The 22,140-nt window shown below is 35.6% G+C and overlaps 1 protein-coding gene and 1 long non-coding RNA gene across 6 annotated transcripts in view; one reads left to right on the top strand and one right to left on the bottom strand.

The window, feature by feature from the left end:
* Nucleotides 1–22,140, bottom strand: part of ARHGAP28 (Rho GTPase activating protein 28) — a 186,402-nt gene that overhangs the window by 24,010 nt on the left and 140,252 nt on the right. For all 5 annotated transcript variants that reach the window (XM_074201154.1, XM_074201159.1, XM_074201157.1 and 2 more), the window contains exons 4-9: nt 19,915–20,002; nt 17,356–17,513; nt 13,746–13,911; nt 13,524–13,615; nt 8,852–8,929; nt 884–1,046 (exon numbers count right to left, since the gene is read on the bottom strand). In XM_074201154.1, coding sequence (XP_074057255.1) covers nt 884–1,046; nt 8,852–8,929; nt 13,524–13,615; nt 13,746–13,911; nt 17,356–17,513; nt 19,915–20,002 — 745 coding nt within the window. The remainder of the gene's footprint in view (nt 1–883; nt 1,047–8,851; nt 8,930–13,523; nt 13,616–13,745; nt 13,912–17,355; nt 17,514–19,914; nt 20,003–22,140) is intronic.
* On the top strand, nt 11,808–17,642 carry LOC141498179 (uncharacterized). Its single transcript, XR_012471576.1, has 2 exons — nt 11,808–11,932; nt 17,415–17,642. It is a non-coding gene; the product is annotated as an uncharacterized LOC141498179 (long non-coding RNA).

Here is a 22,140-nt window from a genome sequence, read left to right as displayed (position 1 = left end):
TCTCACAGCAGCTACTGTGACCAATTCTTGACCCAGATTACCTGGAAAATACAATATAATGGCAGCAGAGAAGTAAGATAGAGACTTTCATTTCTGCGCTATGGTGCTCAATAGCAGATAAAGGTCAAATCTGAGCAAAATGAAATTACCTTCAAGACCTGAGCTGTGTGATAGAGGTTCATAGAAATTGATTCAACAGTTTCTTGTGGTTAAATATTTAGGGTAAACAAGACAACCTTGGGGCAAAAAGAAAAATTCCTTTCAATTCTGAAACTAGAGTATGACCTGAGTTTGAATCATGCCTCAAATACTAGCTGTGTGACTTTGGACAAGTCACTGCATCTCTGTCTGATTCAATTTCTTTATCAGTAAAAATCACAGACAGGGGTGCTTTGAGAAACAAATTAGATAAAATGCTTTGTAAAGCAATTTGCAAACCTTAAAATGCTAACTGTTGTTTGATAGATATATAGATATAGATATAGATATAGATAGATATAGACATGGGTATGGGTATGGGTATGGGTATGGGTATGGAGAGATGGGGGTGGAGGTGAAGGTGGAGGTGGAGGTGGGGGTGGAGGTGGAGATGGAGATAGGGGTATGGGTATGGGTATGGATACGGATACGGGTACAGGTATGGATATAGATATAGATATACATATAGATATACATATACATATACATATACATATACATATACATATACATATACATATACATATATATTATAAATATGCATGCCTCCAAGTAACTAGTTTCCCACAAATGTGTTCTTACCATGCCATTTCAAGGGTCACGTCGAATCAGACACCTTTCTTTTGTCTTATGCCTCACACTGTTACCTGCAGTTTATTTATACCAAGATACTGTTTTCACTTACTTTCCACTAAGGCAATGAAGGCAGGCAGATATTCCACAGTAAAGAGAGGGCTGGGGAGGTCTCTGATAAACATCTTTAGCAGTCCTGCTGCATCATTGTTGCGAACTTGGTCCCAATCAAATGTATCTTCATAAAATTTGCTTTCCAGTTCTTGGCGGAGGTTCTGCAACCAAAGGTATTGTCAAATGTTCAATGACTGCCCCTCCACATTTTCTCTTCCCCTCCCTCTGCACAATGTCATTACAAAGGTCACTTTTGGTGGCATGGTGGATGGAGCCCTGGGTTTGTCTGGAGTCAGGATGGCTGAACCCAAATTCAAACTGGAACTCAGACACTCAGTTGTGTGAACCTAGGCAAATCAACTGCTGTCTGCCTCAGTTTCCTCAACTGTAAAGTGAGTATAATAATAGTACCAATGTCCCAGATTTGCTGTGAGGTGAGATAATCTTGGTAAAGTGCTCAGACATATCTTGTTGTTCAGTCATTTCAGACTCTCCATGACCTTATTTTGGGGGTCTTGGCAACAGAATGGAGTGGTTTGCCTTCCTTCTTCAGGTCATTTTAGAGATGAGGCAACTGAGGTAAGCAGGGTGCATTGCCCAGCATCATACAGCTAGTAAGTGAGACTAGATTTGAATTCAGGAAGAGGAGTCTTCCTGATTTCAAGTTCAATGTTCTATCCACTGTATTACCCAGTTTCCCTCTTCATACAGTAGGGCTTGTATAAATACTTATCCCCTTCCCTTTCCAGTAATTTACATATTCTTAACTGCCTTTTTTTTTGCAAGGCAATGAGGTCAAATCTCAAAATCACACAGCTAGGTAATTATTAAGTGTCTGTGGTTGGATTTGAATTCAGGTCCTCCTGACTCCAGGGCTGGTGCTCTATCCACTGAGCCACCTAACTACCCCATGAACTGTTATTTTCAACAATGGTTGCTGTCAGTCTCCACATGACTCCCCTAGGATAGGATAAAGAGTCTTTAAAATTATGATTACCCCACAATCAGACAACTGCTCCTTTAAAAAAAGAATGGTCAGTCTTGTTTTGCGGAAGCAATTTTGCAACTGTTTTAGTCCCTTCCCTTGAGATCTAACTCTGACATTAACACTACACACTAGTATTTAGACTTTAGTCTTAGATTCTTGACTGTCCTTTCTTGATTCTGGTTTTGTCTCCTCTTCCCCAACTTCCCCAATGCCCCAAACCATGCTGATTCCTGGGCTTAGACCTTTTCTCTTACACTTCTGAACATTCCCAACTAACCTGAATTGTCTCCTTTTCTCTTCTTTAGTTATGTTCTTTCCCAGAACAACCTTCTACTCCCACTTGGCTTGGCATCTTCTATGGTTCATTTGCCTGACTATGTCCTTTTAGATGCAAATCCTATACTTAATTGTCCAGTTCAAACAGATTATAACTATCCCTAAATATAGAATGAGTTCCTATACACAAAAATTATCCTATCCTTGGGTCTTGGCATCCTCTGCTCCAACAGCTGGTTCATGTATTCCTCTGGTTTGTCAGTATCGTATCCTTTGCTCTGAGATGCCTCCCCAGTGACTGGTCACCTGCAATATGATCCCATCTGTAATATAGGTTTGTGTACTGGTATTTGTTTGAGAATAACAGTTTTTATTTAAATAATAATTTCTAAATGAATTTCTTTTATGGATGTTCTAATAGTTTCTCAGGAGAAAAAAAAATAAATCTTGAAAGCATGACTAATTCTATATAAATATATACTTTTTTTCCCACTCTGACCATAATTTCATTTCTGTGGTCTTGGCAAAATACCTTCTCTTCCCACAAAGCAAATGCTCAGGGTTTTGACAAAGCTTCCCTTTCCCTTTCCCTCCTTCCTTTTCTAGCCTCGAGCAAGAGAGCATGTCTCTCAGATGGTTCACATACAGAATGGGAAAACGTCCAATGAAGATGATCTTACTTCTTTCTGCTCATGTAGAATAATGACATATTCCAGAAGTGGTGCTGGCAGCTTTTTTAGCTAAAACACTCAGGTCTGTTTCACATGTGTATGTGTGGGGTTTTTTTTGGTGTTTTTTTTTTAAAGTGTATGAGCTTTCATAACTTAAAAAGCCTCCCTTGGCTTTTTAAATCATGAAAATGGTTTTCAAAAATTATTTGACCTCTAAAAAGTCTAATTAACCTGGATGGTTTAGATTCAGGATATTCACTTACTTTTAACCTCTTCTCCAATGCTTTTCCCACTTGAAGCCAAACTTATGTCTTACTATTTGTAGTATCATGAGATTAAGAGAATACAAAGCTTTGTCAGAAACAAATATAAGAGAGTCCCTTAGCAGATACAGATTGCCATGAGAAGGTGACTAGAAAGAGAGACTGAGCATAATTTGCTTATGGACAATTTCAACCAGATTTAATTTTAGGTCACATCTTATTTGTTTTCAATCAATCAATCAAAAGCTTATTAAGCACCTACCATTTGTGAGGCATTGCCAAGCAGTGACCAATTTGTGCTATAACTCCCTGTCTTTTGCCTATTTTAGGCAAAATCAACAGAAATATGATACATTTGAAAAAACAGAAGAAAATGGCTTATAATTTGATTCTTTAGAATTTTGAAGATTTGACTTTTGTCCCTGAGAAACTTTCAGCACAACAGAGATAAGATAGATTGCAATGTATTCTAAAACCATCAATTTATTGGCAGATAGTCCAAATCTGTGACTTTATAGGTTTAGGGAACTTCCTAAGTGAAAATTCATTCTGCCAATGTAAGATAAGTAAATCATTCATAATGAACTAAGATAATTAATATGAAAAATGCTATTCACCTCCATAAAGAGATCTGATGAAATCTGAATACAGACTGAAGCAAACTTTTTTTCCATTTTATGATTCTTGCTTTGATTGTTTTGGGTTTTTTTTCAACAAGGCTAATATGAAATATGTTTTGCATGACTTCACATGTATAATTGATATCATATTGCTTGCATTCTCAGTGGAGGAAGGGAAAGAATTTGGGACTCATTTTTTTAAAAAATGAATGTTAAAAATAAATTAAATTTTAAAAATCATCTCTAGCTTATAGTCTGTGTTGCTTGGGGCACTGAAATTTATCTATGGGCCTAGACCTAGTGTGTTCTCAGATGAGAGCTGAGCCTAGGTCTTCCTGACTCCATCAGTCAGGAGATGAATTGCATTAAAAAGAGTTCCATTTTTGTCATCATTATCTACCAACTCTATCCTAAGGCAATGGAGTAAAGGAGAAATGAGGTGCTGTAGCAGCATCTCCTGATTTGGAATCAGAAGACCTGGGTTCAAAGTCCACTTCTATTATTAGCTATGTGACCACAAGCAAATCAATACTTCTGCTTTTGTTTCCTAATCTGTAAAATGGAGATGATAATGGGAGAAACAGTTTTTTAAAAAAATACACATAAACTATGGATGTTTTAATTAAACATCTGAAGTACCAGGGATCCCAAGAGGCTGCTCTTTTTTTTTCTTAATAAACAGAAAGAAAACCAACCCTCCTTTGTTTCTGCCATAGCAGAATGTTGGCCCAGCTTAAAATTTGGAGGCAGCTGAACCAGGTGCTAAAACTGTACTTTGCCAAATACAAGAAAAAAAAATCAGATGTAAAGGACATCATGTAATCTGTTCAAGGTTAATGAGAATAGGAGACCAAGAAATTCATGAACTTAAGTCACCTCTAAGGGGGGAAAAATGTTGCTCCTATTTGTAAGAAAGGTTTTTTTCCCCCTTATAAATATTGCAAGAGACTGTATCTTTAGATTCAATAACAAAGGAAACCAATATAACAGCTAAAATGATTAGAAAATAGTCCATCCTGAGAGATACTGAAACCTAGAATGAAGAAAATCTCAAAGATCATACATTCGACCCTCTCCCATAAAAATATATTTCCCCAGTGCTTGGTTCAAGAGTCTTTTCTTTATTAAGAAGAAAGTCATTGAAAAAGAAAAAAGCTTTTAACTACTTCCAACTAGAACAGGCCTCACAAATCAGGATTGGTTTGGCATCTGTGCATCCTGTCTGGCTGAAACTAGTGATTTCCTTTCTTCCCCAGCCTTCCAGTCATTTTTAATGAAGTTTTTAATATACAAAAAAAAAAACAGGGTAAGAATTTTACAGTGGTACATTTTAGAAATCACAGTTTTTATGTCATTACCTTGACTGAATTTGAACCTACCAAGAAAAATGGAGACTTAAAATTGAATGTAGTTTGTTTAAAAATGTATTGCTTATGTTTTCCATACATGATTAAAACACTGCCTAAGAAATGCAGTTACACATAATTTAATAAAAAAGACTGGATAAGGAAAAGCAATTCAGAGTTACCCAATATTTGGGATATAAGGTTTCAATTTCTCTCTAATAACATTTTTTCCTTCTACTTCTCTACATTGTTCTCTCAAATGTCTTCCTATTTGCTTTCTTGAAGCCCAAATGATTAGAATACCTGGATTACGTTCTCCTTTTGAATAGGGTGAAATAAAGAACCTGAATGTTATTAAATCCATCAGTAGAGAAGGGTCACTTTCATGTTGAATGAAGCTCAGGAATATTCTCATGTAAAAGTAGCCACAAAGAACCTGGCACTAGAGAATCATTAACCCCACTTATAAGTAAAATTTATAAGCATTTTCAGAAAAAGTTTATGAATAAGTTGTGATTGCCCATGAAATGTTTATAATGTGCCATAACGTACATATACAAGATGTCTTGTATTATGTCTTCTGCACTTGGTTATAAAAAGAAAAGAGACTAATCACATCCACATGTTCTGGATTTTTTTAATACACACACAGACACACACACACACACACACACACACACACACACACACACACACACAGAGTGAACCAGTTGGAATGTCTGTAAATCCAGATGTCACAATAATATATGAAGACTGGGAAAGATAGAATCTGGTTCTGCTTAGGAAATTTACTTCCTTGACTTCTGATTGGTTGCCTGATTAGACCTATTTAAACAAACCAAGATTGAACTCAAAAGTTTTATCTTTCATCTGTAAATTTAGAACGTGCCTATTATGGACTGACTCCCTCTTTCTCTTTTTTTCTCCCTTTCCAGTGTTCTCCCTCAGACTTTTATATAAGAACATATGGGTCCAAGATCCATGATTCATGCATATGCTTTATAGAAACTAGAGACCTAGACTTCTAGACTTGACTTACGGACACAATCTAGTCCATTCTCCTGTTTTCAAGAGTATCTTGTACCTCATAGCCAACTCTCCATAAATGCCTACAGAGTGGAGACCTCACAAAGCTAATATTTATGAAGGCTTTTCTTTCAGGAACATTTCTTCCTCTATCTTGCCTTAACATTTGTATCCCTATACCATGGTTTAAAAGCCCATTTGTCCTCTTGTTCTATGCCCAAAAGGAGAATGGTATCTGGTCACACTTTAGGGACAGGTATGTGACCCAAAGGACTGATTTGGAGTCAAGGTCACTTACTAACTGTAAGACCCTGAAACAAATCTTTCAAATCAGGTCTGTAAAAAAAAATTTCTTTGAAAGCTATTTTAAATATAATTATTTTTCATAGTAATCCTATGTATTTTATTTTATGCATTAAGAAACAAAATACTAAGGAGGATTTTTTCATGGATTTCACTAAGCCCCAAAAAGATCCAAACACAAAAAAGTAAAGAATCCTTGATCCAAGCTATTTCAGGTTTAGTTTCCCCATCTGTAAAATGGGAATGATAATACCACCCACCTCACAATATTGTGGTAGAAATTATAGGAAATAATCTACATAAAGTGCTTCACAAAGCTTCAAATACCATTTGGAATCTAATAACTCAACCCTTGTTGTTGCTGACCTGCTTCTGGCATGTCCAACTCTTTGAGACTATTGTGGGGCTTTCTTGAAATGTTACTGAAGCAGTTTGTTATTTTCTTCTCCAGTTCATACAAATGAGAAAACTGAAACAAACAGGATTAGGTGGCTTAGCCAAGGTCACCCAGCTACTAGATGTTTGAAATCAGATTTACACTAAAGTCTTTCTGACTCTAGGTTTGGCACTCTAACAACTATGCTATCTACCTGCCCTATTAATTCCCCTACAAATTGAAATTCTTTTAAGTATGCAATAGTAGAGTTGATGAAGAGATATCCCCTCAGTTCCACAAATTGTACTTAATTTTTTTTTTGGCTTCTGCAAGGCAATGAGGGGTTAAGTGAATTGCCCAAGGTCACACAGCTAAGTAATTATTAAGTGTTTGAGGCCGCATTTGAACTCAGGTCCTCCTGACTCCGGGGTTGGTGCTCAATCCACTGTGGCACCTAGTTGCCCTTTCTCTATACTTAATTTTAAGACCAAAACAGTTATATTCTTCCCACCTCCCACTCTGTCTTGTTACTATCTATCAGCCATTAATGACTCATCCTTTCTCAGTTTCTTGAATCCTTTATATATAAAAGGACTATATTCATAAAATTGAAATTAATTAAGACTTCTCTCCATCTTTTTATTAGAACCTCATCAGCACCAAAGAAAAATAAGGTAATAATTATGCCCTATAGCAAGTGTATCTAACTTGAAGCCCATGGGCAGCATGCCACCCTCGAAGCCCATTCATGCAACATTATTACATTTTTATTATACTCATTGATAATATGGGTTACATTGTGGTCACAAATATTAAATTCTAAATAGAGTCTTTGACAAGTTTTTGTGGTTGATAGAACTAAAAAATTGAACACTCATTCTTTAAAGTGTCCAAAATTTTCCTATTGAGAATGGGAGTTTTAAAATGCTTGCACCGAAACTGGACATTGAACACAGTGACAGCAATATTGTAAAAATGAGCTACTATGATAGACTGAGCTCATCTCATGCAACAGCATGAGCTGAGACAATTAGCAAAGGTCTTATGATAGGAAATGCTACCCACATCCAGAGAAAGAAGAATGGAGTCTGAATGCAGACTGAAGCATACTATTTCTTGGTTTTTTTTGTTCTTCATGTTTTTTCCTTTTTTGTTCCATTTCCTCTTTCATAACATGATTACTGTGGAAATGTTTTATATGATTGCACATGTATAACCTATATCAAATTGGTTGCTACCAAATTGTGAGAAGAGGAGGAAGAAAAATTCAGAGCTCAAAATATTATTTAAAAATGAATGATGAAAACTATCTCTATATGTAATTGCAAAAAAAATTCTATTAAAAAGTTACATGAGCAAATGTAGCTTTTGCCACTCAAGACTATTATAAGGACACCCTTTAAAGATAATGGAGAAACCAAATTAGAGCAAATAATAAAAATAAAGTGTCATTATAAAACATTTACTTACTTCATAGAAGGGAAAATGTTTCCAACTCAAGAATATTATACACAAAACAATAACTGAAAAAAATCCAGTTTTTATAAGGGGGAAAAAAATCATTCCTGTGGCTACTGATTATAAAATTAAGACTGGGCCTTAGGTGAATTTGTTGTAAGGTATCTTTTTCCAATACACAGTGGACCCAAGGCAACAGCCTAGTCCCCATGTTTACAGAACAGATATCTAATCCTAAGACTTCCAGTTCAATTCTTCCTTCTTTTGGAAATTATTTGTATTCATTTACCTGAATATATCATATCTTATCAGTAAGACAGAGAAGGAAATGCCAAATCACACTAGTGTCTATACCAAGAAAAGCCTAAAATAGGGTTATGAAGAGTGAGAAACAATTGAAATGACCAAACAACAGTTAAACTGAATTTGATTGGATATGGTTTTGACAAATAAGATGAGATAATTCAGGTAAAAGATTTACAGATTTATAAATTATAATGTTTAAATGCAATGCCAAATCTTAGAATTACTGTTTTTGTCCTTATCACATCAAATTCAAATGAAACAGTTAACTCTAGAAATGATCCAAGTAGGAATTGAATTTATATCTTCTTTTGGGACAGAGTAAATGCAAGATACCTTGACTCTGGATGCAGATCCTGGGACTCGAAGAATTCCTTCTGTTTCTAAACCTGTTTCTTCAAGTTTCTGCAAAAGCTAAAATATAATGGTACATTTTAGGAACATGTCTTCCATTTGATTTGAAAAAAAAATTATTCAAATAACAGTCACTTAAGATTTTTTTTAAAAATACATAAAAATAACATCAAGACATTTCTCACACAAGAGATATCAAGCCATTAGGTGGTGCAGTCAATAGGGCACTGGACTTGGAGTCAGGAAGACCTGAGTTCAAATTTTCCTTGTTACTTGATAGCTGTTGAACTTGGGCAAGTCATTTAATCTCTGTCCTCTTCACTTTAGTTAAGTTTCTCCTTCATTAAATTAGAGATGATAGCACCTACTATCATTATCACTATCATGGTTTTTATGAGGATGAAATGAGATTATAATTTATAAAGTACTTAGCAAAGTACCTAAAACATAGGAGATGATAATCTATGCTAGTTTCCTCCCTCATGCCTACTTAATAGCTAATAAGTTGTTTTTGAATTGTTTCAGTCCTGTATAAGCCTTTGTGACCTCATTTGGGTTTTCATTGTATAGATACTATAATGGCCTGCCATTTCCTTTTCTAACTCATTTTACAAACCAGGAAACTAAACGAGTGACTTGCTCAAGGTCACAGTTCTGAGGTCGAATTTGAACTCAGGTCCTCCTGACTGTAGTCACTCCACCACCCAGCAGCCCAGATAATAGTTAATGTGCAAAATTTTTATCAGATATTTAAATATCTTGGGATTTTGTTGCTGCTTTTTTGTTGTTATTGTTGCATCTATCTCCATGGTGCTCATAAATCCATTATAATTCTTACATGGTGATGACTTAAAAAAAATTGCACAATTCAGTTGTCCTAAATGAAAGCATAAACTAACAAGAAGGCTTCAGGGGTCCTATGCAACATCCGTCATGGAGGGAATTCTATCGCCAGTCCTGTAAACCTTGGTTAAGTAACTAGAGTCCTTCTGGAGACAGGACCACAGCAGGAAGGAAGATAAAAGATACAATCATCTCTAGATCTGGCAACAAAAAAGAGTACTGAAAGCTAGAAGAATGTGTTATCAACTCAAAGTATTATACTGTGGTTTCTTGGACTTGAATTATATAAAGTTTCTTTGAACTCTGTCTTTTATAGTGTATGAATAGGAGCATTCAGCATTTGGAAACATGAAAGTGGTTTAGGAGGAAAAGCTCAGGTTGTTGGATATTCAGCATTGGAGGGGCACAATTTGGGGAGCAAAGAAGGGAAGATGGAGAAGAAAACTGCAAAGATTTTAATTCTTAACAGTATATAACAATTATTCATTCAACATTTTAAAAGTACTATTTCAAATTTAGAAATGTCTACATTCATATTATTTGCCATAACATTTTAACTGTGCCACTGGATGTCACTATAGATTCGCAGTTATTCAAATCAAAGAACATCTACAAAGCTATTTTAAAAAATCTCATTTAAAAAGCACTAAGTATACCTGCAATTACAATTTGTAAAACATAAAGATGTTTTGCAAAATGCTTCCCTAAAAATATTTCTTTATGAGGATCACATCTACAGAAAAAAAAGTTTCCAAGTCACCAGTTGTTTAATTTTTCTCATCAGGTTTTGGAAAGTAAGCTCTCAAAATGTAAAATTATTTTTAAAAACTAATCTAACATGCAATTGAATATGAAAACAACTAACTTGCTAAATGGCTTTGGTTACAAAAAACATGTCATCTTTTATTCTAAATTGTACAACAAATGTATTAAATTTGGAGAAATTATTGGGGGAAAAATAAAGTAAGCAACTAGTGGAAGTCTCTGCTTTCTCCATTCATGCAAAAGAAAAATGTAGAGAAAATCTGACATAACTGAGTTTAAATAAACAGTCAACATATGGTCATCTGATACAGATATAGATTTGGAACTGGGAGGAACTTCAGAGATCATTTAGTGAAACTATCTCATTCTACAGATGTAGAAACTGAGGCCCTCATGTTAAAGATGAGGAAAGACAGTGAAATCACTTAGTCAAGGTTAGAGGTAGTTAGATAAGAAGTGGATTTGAAGTCTTTAGACTCCAATTTCATATGTAAATTTGGTGACTTTTATTTGTTTCTTGTTTTTGGTTCTTACAAGACTAAGGGGTTAAATGACTTTCCCAAGGTCTAGACTCCAATTCTTTTTGCATAACACTATTCTGTCTGTGAATGAATTCCACCACTCCTCAGCTTTCTGCCCACCCCTTCTCTCCTCTTCTCCAGATCCTCACCCATTCTCTACTTTCTAATTGAAGAGATAACCCCCTTCCTTGCTAAATAAAATCCTACAATATCCTTCATCTCACTTCTTCACTCAGTTACCACTCTCTATTTTAATATATTAAATACTCTCCCTCTCTAATAGTTTTCCACCTTCATCTAGCAAATGTATCTACCTTTTTGGTAATTTATTCTCAGATTTTTTGGCTAAATCTTCTCTAACCTCCTACTACTTCAACATCAGAGTTTCCCATGATTCGGTCCAAGACCCTCTTACTTCTCTCCCTTAGTGGTTTCATCCAATCTCATAGTTTCAATTACAACCTTGATGAAAAATGATTCCTAAATCTATATCTTCACTCACAGCTTTGTCCCAGGGCTCTAACCACATTATTTCCAATTGTCTTCTAGATATAGCTCTGGATATTTTTACAATATATCAAATTTCTCTGGTCAAATCTTGCCTTCCCTCAGCTTTTTCTCTTTCAGTTTGTAACATAATTTGTCCAGTCTCCCATGCTTGTAGTTTTGAGGTCATCTCATATGACACCTAACTCCAGACTTCCATTCATTTTCTAAGTCCTCTTGTTCCCACTTCTAGAATGTTTCTTGCAGTCATACTTTGTTCTGTAGTTCCAATACAACCACCATATTTCATGAGGTCATAGCCTTAGAACTGAAAAGAACCTTTAGCTCCTCCTAATGCAGCTAGGTGGCGCAGTAGATAGAATCGGAAAGATATCTTCTTCAGGAGCTCAAATTCAGATTCAGACACTTCCTAACTGCATGACCTCAGGTAAGTTGCTTCACCTTGTTTGCCTCTTCTCCTTATCTGTACAATGAGCTGGAGATGGAAATGACAGCTTCTTTGCCAAGAAAATCCAAATTGGATCACAAAGAGTCAGACACAACTGAAGAAGGACTCAACAACTGCAATACAATCCCCTCATTTGATAGGTGAGGAAAAACTGAGGCCCAAAGAGGTAAGTGACTTGACCAAGGTGACCAAGGTAACAAAGGCAGCAAGTGGCAGAGTTTTTAACTACAAATCTAGCTCTCTTTCCATTGCATCAAGCTGCCTTGTATTGTAAGTCTTTATCTCTTTATTTTTAAACCATATCATAGTCATAAGCTTCAAAGTGTTCATCCTGTTTCTACTCTAAATGTTCCTTAATTCATTCTCCATCCTACAACTCAAGTCACCTTCATAATATACTATAATGATCATGTCACTTCTATACTCAACTACTTTCTATGACTTCTCACTCTACCAAATAAAGGTGAGGTTCTTAACCCTGACATTTAAGGTCCTTTACAATCTGAATTCAACCTCATTACATCTTATTCTAGGCAAAAGCAGAATAGCCTTATTCCCCAGTCCTTATTCTTGTCTTGCCCTCTCCCCCCCTCCATATCTTTGTCCATACTATCCCCTATGTATTCTCCTTACCCTACCACCATCTCTCTCCCCCTGAGATTTTCTATAACCCCTGGGACTCTTTTTTTCCTAATCTACATCTTATTTTTCTTGTGTCACAGTTATTTGTGATACTTCCTCCTCCTCCTCTATAATACATATATATATATATATAGATAGATAGATATATATATGCACACAAATATATATATATAATATATGTCTTCTCCCCTCATTAAATTATAATCGTTTGAAAGTAGAGATTTGTGGCAGCTTCATATCCCTAGCACATGGCTCACTGTGTCTTGAATATGACCAAAATTTAACAAAATGATGGTTGAATTATTGAGACAAATTAGATAATATAAATAGTGCCAAATAGAGCTCTTAGGGGAATTAAGAAGAGTGTCAAATAAGATCAAGAAATATCAATTTTGATTTTAAGTATAAACGAGGTATTTTCATTTTTAAATCTTAGTTATAATTTAATAATAGTTTTAATAACTTCTAAAATAGCAATAGGTAACAATGGCTATTATTTATGCTTTATGAGCCAGTCACTGGCTTTACAATTATTAACTTATTGATCCTCACCACAACCCAAGGAGGGAGATGTTATTGATATCACCATTTTTCCATATGAGAAAACTGAGACAAATAGCAATTAAATGAATTGTTCAAGAGTCACACAAATAATAGGTACTAGAGGTTGAATTTGCACTTAGGTCTTCCTGATGACAAGCCCAGAGTTCTATTCACTGTTTGACCTATATGAGTAATAAACTTAATGGGTTTAATAAATACTGAACATATGATATTTAAAAACCTAAATATCAATTTAATCATAGGTTTAATAAGTATCAAACACATCATGTCAAAAACCCAAGTAAGCATTCAATAATGGGCTTAATAAATACCAAAAATATAGTGTCCTAATTCCTTTGATGATATGAATTTGCATTCTACTCACCTTTTGGAAGATAAGAGGAACTTTAATTCCAGGGAATTTCTTTTGATCATTTTCCAATAGGACAGTAAGTGGAACACCAAAAAGTCCATTTTCTTGAAAGTTAAAGGGAAAAATGAAGGAAAGAAAGAGAAGCAATTAGTTAAGCAATACCTTCTTACAGTGTCCCTCTCCCGCCCCCTTCCCTGCCATGTTTGAATTAGTGAGACCTTTTGTTCAGATTACCTCGTCCTTTTACTTTATCTGTTCGGTTCCTCTTTAGTTCAATACCCAGAGCATCATAAAAGGCTGTCAGTTCGATGAGAGAGAGATAGCGAATCTTCTTCATATCTTCAATAGACAGATCTCCGACTTCAGTTAACCCAAATCTGCTTTTTCGAACAATAAATTTCTGCAAATGCATGTTGAAAAAATTAAAATCTTCTTTAAAGGAAAGGAGAGATTGGGGGAGAATTTCTAATATTTTGCCCAAGGCTCCTGAACATGCTTCCCAAGGGGAAGAAAACTAGAAGTTAATTCAGCTCCTATAATTTTGATAGATAAAGGCAGGCTGAATCTGACTCAAAATCTTCATTTGTTTCCCTATTCTGAGAGATATGTTGAATGATTGCTTGGAGGAGGTAGCACAAACATTTGAACTGAGACCAGGGAGGAAGACCCCAAATCAGACACCACAGGTGCTACTGGTTTGTATCTCCTAGTCTCTCACCCATCTCTGCCCTAAAAGTTCTTTTCTAACTCAAATGACTTTGATAGGCACATGATGAAGAGGACTTTTCCCTACTCTACCCCGGTCATACTAAATAATAAACAGTTTCCACATCTATCACATATTGATATACCAGAAGCAGTTCTACCTCCTGGCATTACTGAATACTCTGATAGAAATGTTAACACAACTAACCAGAGGGACAAGAGATACAGAGGGCACATTCACCCCATATTGTAAATAAAAGAATTTGGATTTCTCTCTGTTTTCCAGTTCACAATCTCTCAATCTCTTGAAACTATATTAAAATAGCAAAGGGGATATTGCTCATAAAAATTCTGGATGGCATATCACTCTGTAGACAGAGTGGCAACTAGGTGGCTCAGTGGATAGAGTACTAGCTCTGGAGTCAGGAGAACCTGAATTCAAATCTGGCCTGAGACTTTCAACACTTACTAGACCTCGGATAAGTCACTTAACCCTGACTGCCTCTCATCCAAGGCCATCTCCAGTCATCCTAATTCATATCTAGCCACTGGACCTAGATGGTTCTGGAGGAGAAAGGGAGACTGGTGACTTAGCACAGTACTCCCTCACCCAAATCCAACTGACATACTTGTCATAGCATCACCTCCCTGATGTCATGGTCTTCTTGAGAAAGAAGGACAAACAGATAATAAACAAACAAATTCATCTTTGGGAGATACTCTTTATGCTTATTTAAAAGCTTTAAGTTTTCTGGACTTAGTTGCATTGTTTTACATGATACTATAGGTAATAAAAGGGCACTTAGTGTGGCAGAGTAGATAGAATTCCAGACCAAGAGTCAGAAAGACTTACTAATTTTCTGAGCTCAAATCAGGTTTTAGACAGTAATTAGCTGTTTGACCCTAGACAAGACATTTAACCTCATTTGCCCCAGTTTCCTCACCTGCAAAAAGAGCTGGGGAAGGAAATGGCAAATCACTCCAAGAAAACTTCAAATGGGGTCAGAAATAGAGTCAGACATGACTGAAAATTGACTCAGCAACAATAACAAATAGGTAATAATAATAATAATGATGATGATGATGCATAATAATAACAATAATAATAATAAATAACTAGCATTTATATAGCACTTTAAGATTTTCAAATATCATTTCATTTGATTCTCACAACAATCTAGGGAGATAAGTGCTATCATTAAAACCATTTACAGATGAGGAAACTAGGCAGAAATAAGTGAAGCAACTTGCTCAAGATCACATAGTTAGCAGGGGCAGTTAGGTGGTGCAGTGGATAGAGCACCAGCCCTGGAGTCAGGAGGACCTGAGTTCAAATCCAACCTCAGACACTTAGCTGTGTGATACTAGGCAAGTCACTTAACCCTATTGCCTTGTAAAAAAAAAAAGACAAAAAAAATCACAGAGTTAGTATCTGAGGCAGGATCTGAATTCAAGGCTTTCTGGTTCCAAGCCCTGTTCTCTATTCCTTGAACCACCAAGCTGCCTCCATAGGTACAAGTAAGTTTTAGCATATCCACAATGATGACTTGCATGTGAATGGTACCACATATGGAGGTGGGCTAGTCATAGATAAAGAATGAGGGGGTAATGGATGGACACTGAGAATAATGAAATGTGAATGGAACCAGTGGAAAATCTCCAATATGTTCACTGTGTACTTTATTGGAAATTGTGTAAAAAGAGGATTTGGATTATACAGAATGAGATCTGAAGAAGTTGAGATATGTAGTAGGAGTAGGATGTGCATTTCAATGAGATCATGAATACCCGGATTATAGGAACATAGAAGATAGTAGGAAAGATACTAGGACATTGGTCCCCTGGGGGGATGTGGGAGTGAAATTAATACTGCGATTCTACTACACTGCAGGGTGGGCAGAGGAAGGATATCCAAGTAAGAGCAGAATGGGGCTCGTCATTCCGTGGGGTTGGTAGGAAGAATTGTCCCAAATAGTCTCTCTCTCTCTATGTAATTAGGTATTCTTGATGACAAGTTTTTTTTATTGTTGTTGCTAGAGTAAAAGTTCTGTCAAGATGTAATTTTTCAAGTGGCACAATCATCTAAAATGATTATTTAAAATTTCTGCCCTCTAAAGTTCAATGTCCAAAGACAGAGTCCTAGAAAAGGCAAATGATGTCATCTGTTTTATCCAGGATATATCAAACAAGCCTGTTAGAACCGTATGTTATGTATAATCTTTATCAAATTACTTGCCATCTTACAGAGAGGGAATAAGAGGAAGAGAATTTATCCAGATTTTAAAAAATAAATAAAAAAACCTTTTGATATATAATTGGAAAAAAAGAAAAAATTGCATGTAAAATATAAGAAACTAAGTACTGAGTGTGAAGGTTTTGAGAAGCTTTTCTCATATATGATGTTTATAAGTCTTAGAACATGAATTTTGGGAAAATCTACTTTGGTTTAGTTGGCTTCCTGATCTTTGACAGGGTTCTATATAGGTGAAGATAATGAATAGACAAATTCTGAATAAGAGTATTACAATAATATACTTTTCTATGTCCTCTTGTTTTAACTGTCCTTAAAGGAGGACACACTTATTTTTCTATGGGAGCACTGAACTATTTACTGACCTATCAGAGCATTATTCCTGTTTACAGTACAAAAGAGAATATGGAAGCAGCTAGGTAGCACAGTGGATAGAGTACCAGTCCTGGAGTCAAGAGTACCTAAGTTCAAATTCAACCTCAGACACTGAATAATTACCTAGCTGTGTGGCCTTGGGCAAGTCACTTAATCCCATTGCCTTAAATTTAAAAAAAGAAAGGGTAAAAAAGAATATGGCTCCTATATTACAGGAAAAGGTTAGAAAATGGAAAAGTTAAGTAGGGTTTGTCCTTTTCAGAATGAGAAATTCTTACACACACACACACACACACAAAACATGCATACACATATACCAAATATCCTGTTCTTTGTCCTTTAGGGAATCCAGCAGGAAATTAGAATCATAGAAAGGACTTGAAAAGTCATTGAATCCAACCCCATCACTTTACAGATGAGGAAAATGAGGCGATGAGAAGACTTGTCAGAAGTCACTGTCAGCTAGTAGGATAAAGAATCGATAGGAGCATAAATATGAGGGGTGCTACTTACAGTTAAGGAAGAATCTTCTTTTTTAAACCTTTGTGATTTAAGACCTTCTTTTTCTTTAGGAATTTCTGTGATGGACTCTGAAAAAGAAACCTCAAAGGACAATTCTTCTGCAACTGATGGAGTGTCTTTATCTAGTCCACAGTCAAGACAACTATTAGCTGAAAGTGTGAGCAGAGGACATAAGGACAGATTATGAGTCAGAGGACATGAGGACATATCACAAGCCATTTATCAAATGATAATACTCCTTGTGCCCCCAACCCTGAATAAAACATTTCACACACCCACTCAATTAGTTGAGAGTTGAACACAATGGTCTTCAGACTCAAACCAATGAATTTCAGTTGAGCAATAATTTGCCCAACTTGGACCATGAAGTCAATCCTGGAACTATTGATCATTTCTATTCCATTGGCTCCTTTCATTTTTTCCTTTTAATATTTTCTGTATGTGCTGAGACACATATTCCAAGCTGCCTCCAAAATATGTTAAAAAGTGAGCATTTTTGGCTAGGCTCAGTGACTTTTGGACATCAGAATCTTAGGCTGCATGCATTAAGAGAGACACAGGATTCAGAAAGATGAAGCTGATAACATCACTGGCAGACTACATCTGAAGGAAAATAATGAGTTCTAACAGCTATATTTTAGGAAGATGATGGATCAGGAAGGAAGAAATGAATACAATTCAGTGTACATATATTAAAAACCCACCAACTTCTAGGCAGTATTCTAGGGATCAGAGATATATACAGCTTCTGCCTAAAGGAGCTTACATTCTACTAGAGGAAAATAATATGCATATTTAGAAATAAACATGAAATATATACAAGTTCAGATCTAAAGGGAAGGGAAGATTATTAATAACAAAATGAAAGATTCAGAGGGCATAAAGTTAAGTTAGGTAAAGAATGGGATAAGGATACTGTAAGGATAGATACGACATGGCTTGGTATGAAAGAGAAAGGAGTAGTGGTCAGAAGAAAACCATGGCTAAGAAGCACAGGGATTCTTTTTGCTAACAAAGGTCACAGATTGCTACCAAAGAGTAGCAAAGGCAATATTTATCCAATTATCAGTCTCTCAATAAGGGAGTAGAGATACACTCTAGTGCACAAGGTGGATATTTGTCCTCCTTGATCTTTCCAGTCCAAGCAAGGGGTCAATGAATTGTTGGATCTAGGCTGGTTATACTCAAATATTAGACATATTTCTATATATCTAAGAAGAATAGAATAGAATAAATAACACACTCTGTGGCAAACATTATCATGGGTCTCTTAAGTGGAAGAAGAAAGACCAAGAATAAATTTTATTCCTACAGAGTTCTATACATATCTATGAACATATACTATCTTTGATGTCAAGAGGAAATGTGATTGAGAATGAAAATTCAAGAAATCCTTCTGAAAATTTAGAGGGAGTGACTGAAAATGATCAATACTTTTATGCATTAAAAATTAATTCACTTAAATAAATAGGGAATTAGTGAGTTGAGTTTGTTATGTGATGTTATTTTTAATTTTTTAAAAGAAATTGTTATTTTTATTAATAATAATAATAATAACTAGCATTTATAAGGAATTAAAAGATTTGCAAATTGCTAATCCAAATTAAATGGTTTAACATTTCTACTGTTTGACCCTGGGGGGTCGAACTAATAACAATGAATGGGTGGAACTGAAGAGAAACAGATTTAGATTTAAGTGGAATTAAGAAGAAACTCCATAACAGATGGTGCTATTCCCAAGTGGTATTCCTCCATACTAGAGGTCTTCCCTTGGTAGGATTCTTGTGAAGGTGTGGATTAGACTGTATGGCCTCTAAGGGTTCTTCCAACTTTGAAATTCTGTGAGCTCTCTAAAGGTCATGTAGCCTTCTGAAAGAGAACACGTATAATACAGTATCCTTCAGTGGATACATAGTCATCTCCTTTCTTGCAACATAGTCTAAATTTAATAACAGTGTGTTAACAAAGGGGCAAAATATTTTTCTGGAAAATCTCTTTTCTAGCATTTTGTAGGTCCTTAGCAATAAAATAGTAGCTCCCTCCTGTTTATCTGTAGCACTTATATATATGGGGTAATTTTCTTAGAGATGCTAATAGGGGTCAGATGGGTCATATTCCTTATGAGAACTGTCTCCTCTATAATGAGGCTACCTTACTAGCAGAGGAAACCAATCACAAAAATCTATCCTTGTGTCAACTTTGGTACTTGATAGATAATTGAATCAGTAATCCATAAATGGATTTCATGCCTAGTTCCCAGATTACTTTTGACTTTTAAGCAGATTCAGCAAACCAGTCCCTAAATCAAAGAAATTTGTCTTTTTGCTTGATAAGAGACAAAGTCTTTTGGTTTTAATTTCTTTTATTTCTCAAATATATGGCAAATGGTAAAGAAAAAGAGGGTTCAATTTTAATAAACTCACATGTGTTTTATTTTAGGAACTATTGGAATCATTATAGATACATGCAGTATGACCTTTCCCCCTCCCTCCCTCCCAAAAGATGAAGAGACAGTTAAAGGGAAGTTTGATTATATGGTAGCTTACTCACAATTAATTGTTTTCCAAACTGGCTTCTTCCCTGGCACCTGTACACCATTTGCAGAAACAAGGGATACTGGAACAGGCTCAAATGGAGGCTATAAAAGGAAACACATAAATTTTTTTTTAATTTTTTAAAATTCTGAACTTAAACACAAAAAAGGTGCATTTTCATGCACATAGCCAAACATAAACATAAGATTCTATATGAAACCATGCTTCTCCCGTATGGTGCAATGGATAACATGTAAGCTTATATCACCCCCATTCCCCCAGATGCTTATTAGTTATATGACCCTGGGCAAGTCAGTTAACTTCTATCTGCCTTATTTTGTTCTTCTATAAAAGAAGGATAATCATCCTAGCTCCCAGGGTTGTTATAAGAATCAAATGAGATAATAATTGGAAAATATTTTGCAAATTTTAGAATTCTATATAAATGTTCATTATTATCTATTTAATAGTTTCTGTTAAAATATACATGGATATATATATATATATATATGAGTGTATTATATACATATACATACAAATTTATGGAGGGAGGGAGGGAGAGAGAGAGAGAGAGAGAGAGAGAGAGAGAGAGAGAGAGAGAGAGAGAGAGAGAGAGAGAGAGAGAGAGAGAGAGAGAGAGAGAGAGAGAGAGAGAGAATGAATAAGTAAGTAGCTTGGTGCAGCGGAAAGAGTGTGAGCCCTGGAGTCAGGAGTTCAAATCTGGCCTCAGTTACCTATTATCTGTTCAAACCTAGGCAAATTACTTAATCCTATTTATTTCAGTTTCCTCATCAGTAAAAATGAGGTGAAGGAAAGAAGGAAATGGCAAACCATTCCTGTATCTTTACCAAGAAAAACTCAAATAGGGACCCAAAGAATCAGATAGGACTGAAATTGAACAAAAATACCTATAGATATATAGATACACAGATATATGTGCAAACACATAAAATCAATCTATGTTACTTAAAAAACTGCTGACAGTTTGTGCTTCCTGCTGAATTTCCATTCATTTAAAAAATGCTATAATGACCTTTTTTTTTGGGGGGGGGGCTTTATTGCTTAATCTACCTACCTTCTCCCTGTTTCCTCAATTAAAACTGAGAAAAACAAAGAAAAAAAGACTTGTTATAAATAATCAAAATCAAGAAAAATAAATCCACACAACAGGTATGCCAAAAATGCAAGCCTTTTTCTCCCCTTATTTCCCTCACCTCTCTGACAGGAGGTGAATAATAAGCTTCTTCATAAGTCCTCCAGTCATGGCTAGTCATTGCATTGATAGTGTTCTTAAGTGTTTCAAAACTATTTGTCTTTATGATGTTGCTGTCCTTGTACAAACTGTTTTCTTGGCTCTGCTCCCGACTCTGCATCAGTTTATACAACCCAGGATTCCCTGAAATTATCTAACTCATCTTTTTTTTTTTTTTTCCTGCAAGGCAATGGGGTTAAGTGGCTTGTCCAAGGCTAGGTAACTATTAAATGTCTGGGGCTGCATTTGAACTCAGGTACTCCTGACTCTATCCACTGCGCCACCTAGCCACCCCTCATCTTTTCTTAAAGTGCAATAATACTCTATCACATGCCCATGTCACAATTTGTTAGGGTTTTTTTTCCCCCTCAAAGCCTTAAGAGGCAATCTAAGTCATTTCCTTAAATCTTAGTTCTTTTCTCCACCTTCCCTTCCTCACAACCCCAAAAAACATTTCTATAAATAAGAAACACACTAAAGGTCTGTCCACCAGTTCATTTTATGCAGTAAATGAATGCTCTTTGCACACTGCTAATTCTAATGAATAATTCCTATATTCTGGCAAATACTTCATTGGTTAATACACATATGGCTCCCAGAAGAGGATCATGTGTTGATCAAAATCTTTGACATTCTCAATCTTTAATGAGTACTTACACCTTTGCTTTCTTGTTATAAAATAATCAAGTTAATAATTTGTTAAGGGAAGATTCCATTTTCTCAATTTCACAACTAACATAGCAAAACAAATTTAAAGGTCAAAGGAGCATCAAAGGGCATGAAGTTCAAACCCACCCATTTTATAGATGAGGAAACTGAGGCACAGAAAAGTTAAATGAATTATCTAGGGCCTCTCAGCTAAAAATATCTGATAGGATTCCAACACAGGTCTACCTGACTCCAGGTCCAGATTATCTTTATTCTTGACTGCTGGATCCTTTGTCTTACTCTAGAAACTCCTACCAAAATAAGTACTCGGTTTTTCTTTGA

This window comes from Macrotis lagotis, chromosome X (genome assembly GCF_037893015.1).
Source record: "Macrotis lagotis isolate mMagLag1 chromosome X, bilby.v1.9.chrom.fasta, whole genome shotgun sequence".
Taxonomy (NCBI): Eukaryota; Metazoa; Chordata; class Mammalia; order Peramelemorphia; family Peramelidae; genus Macrotis; species Macrotis lagotis.
This window is presented reverse-complemented; position numbering and strand designations above follow the sequence as displayed.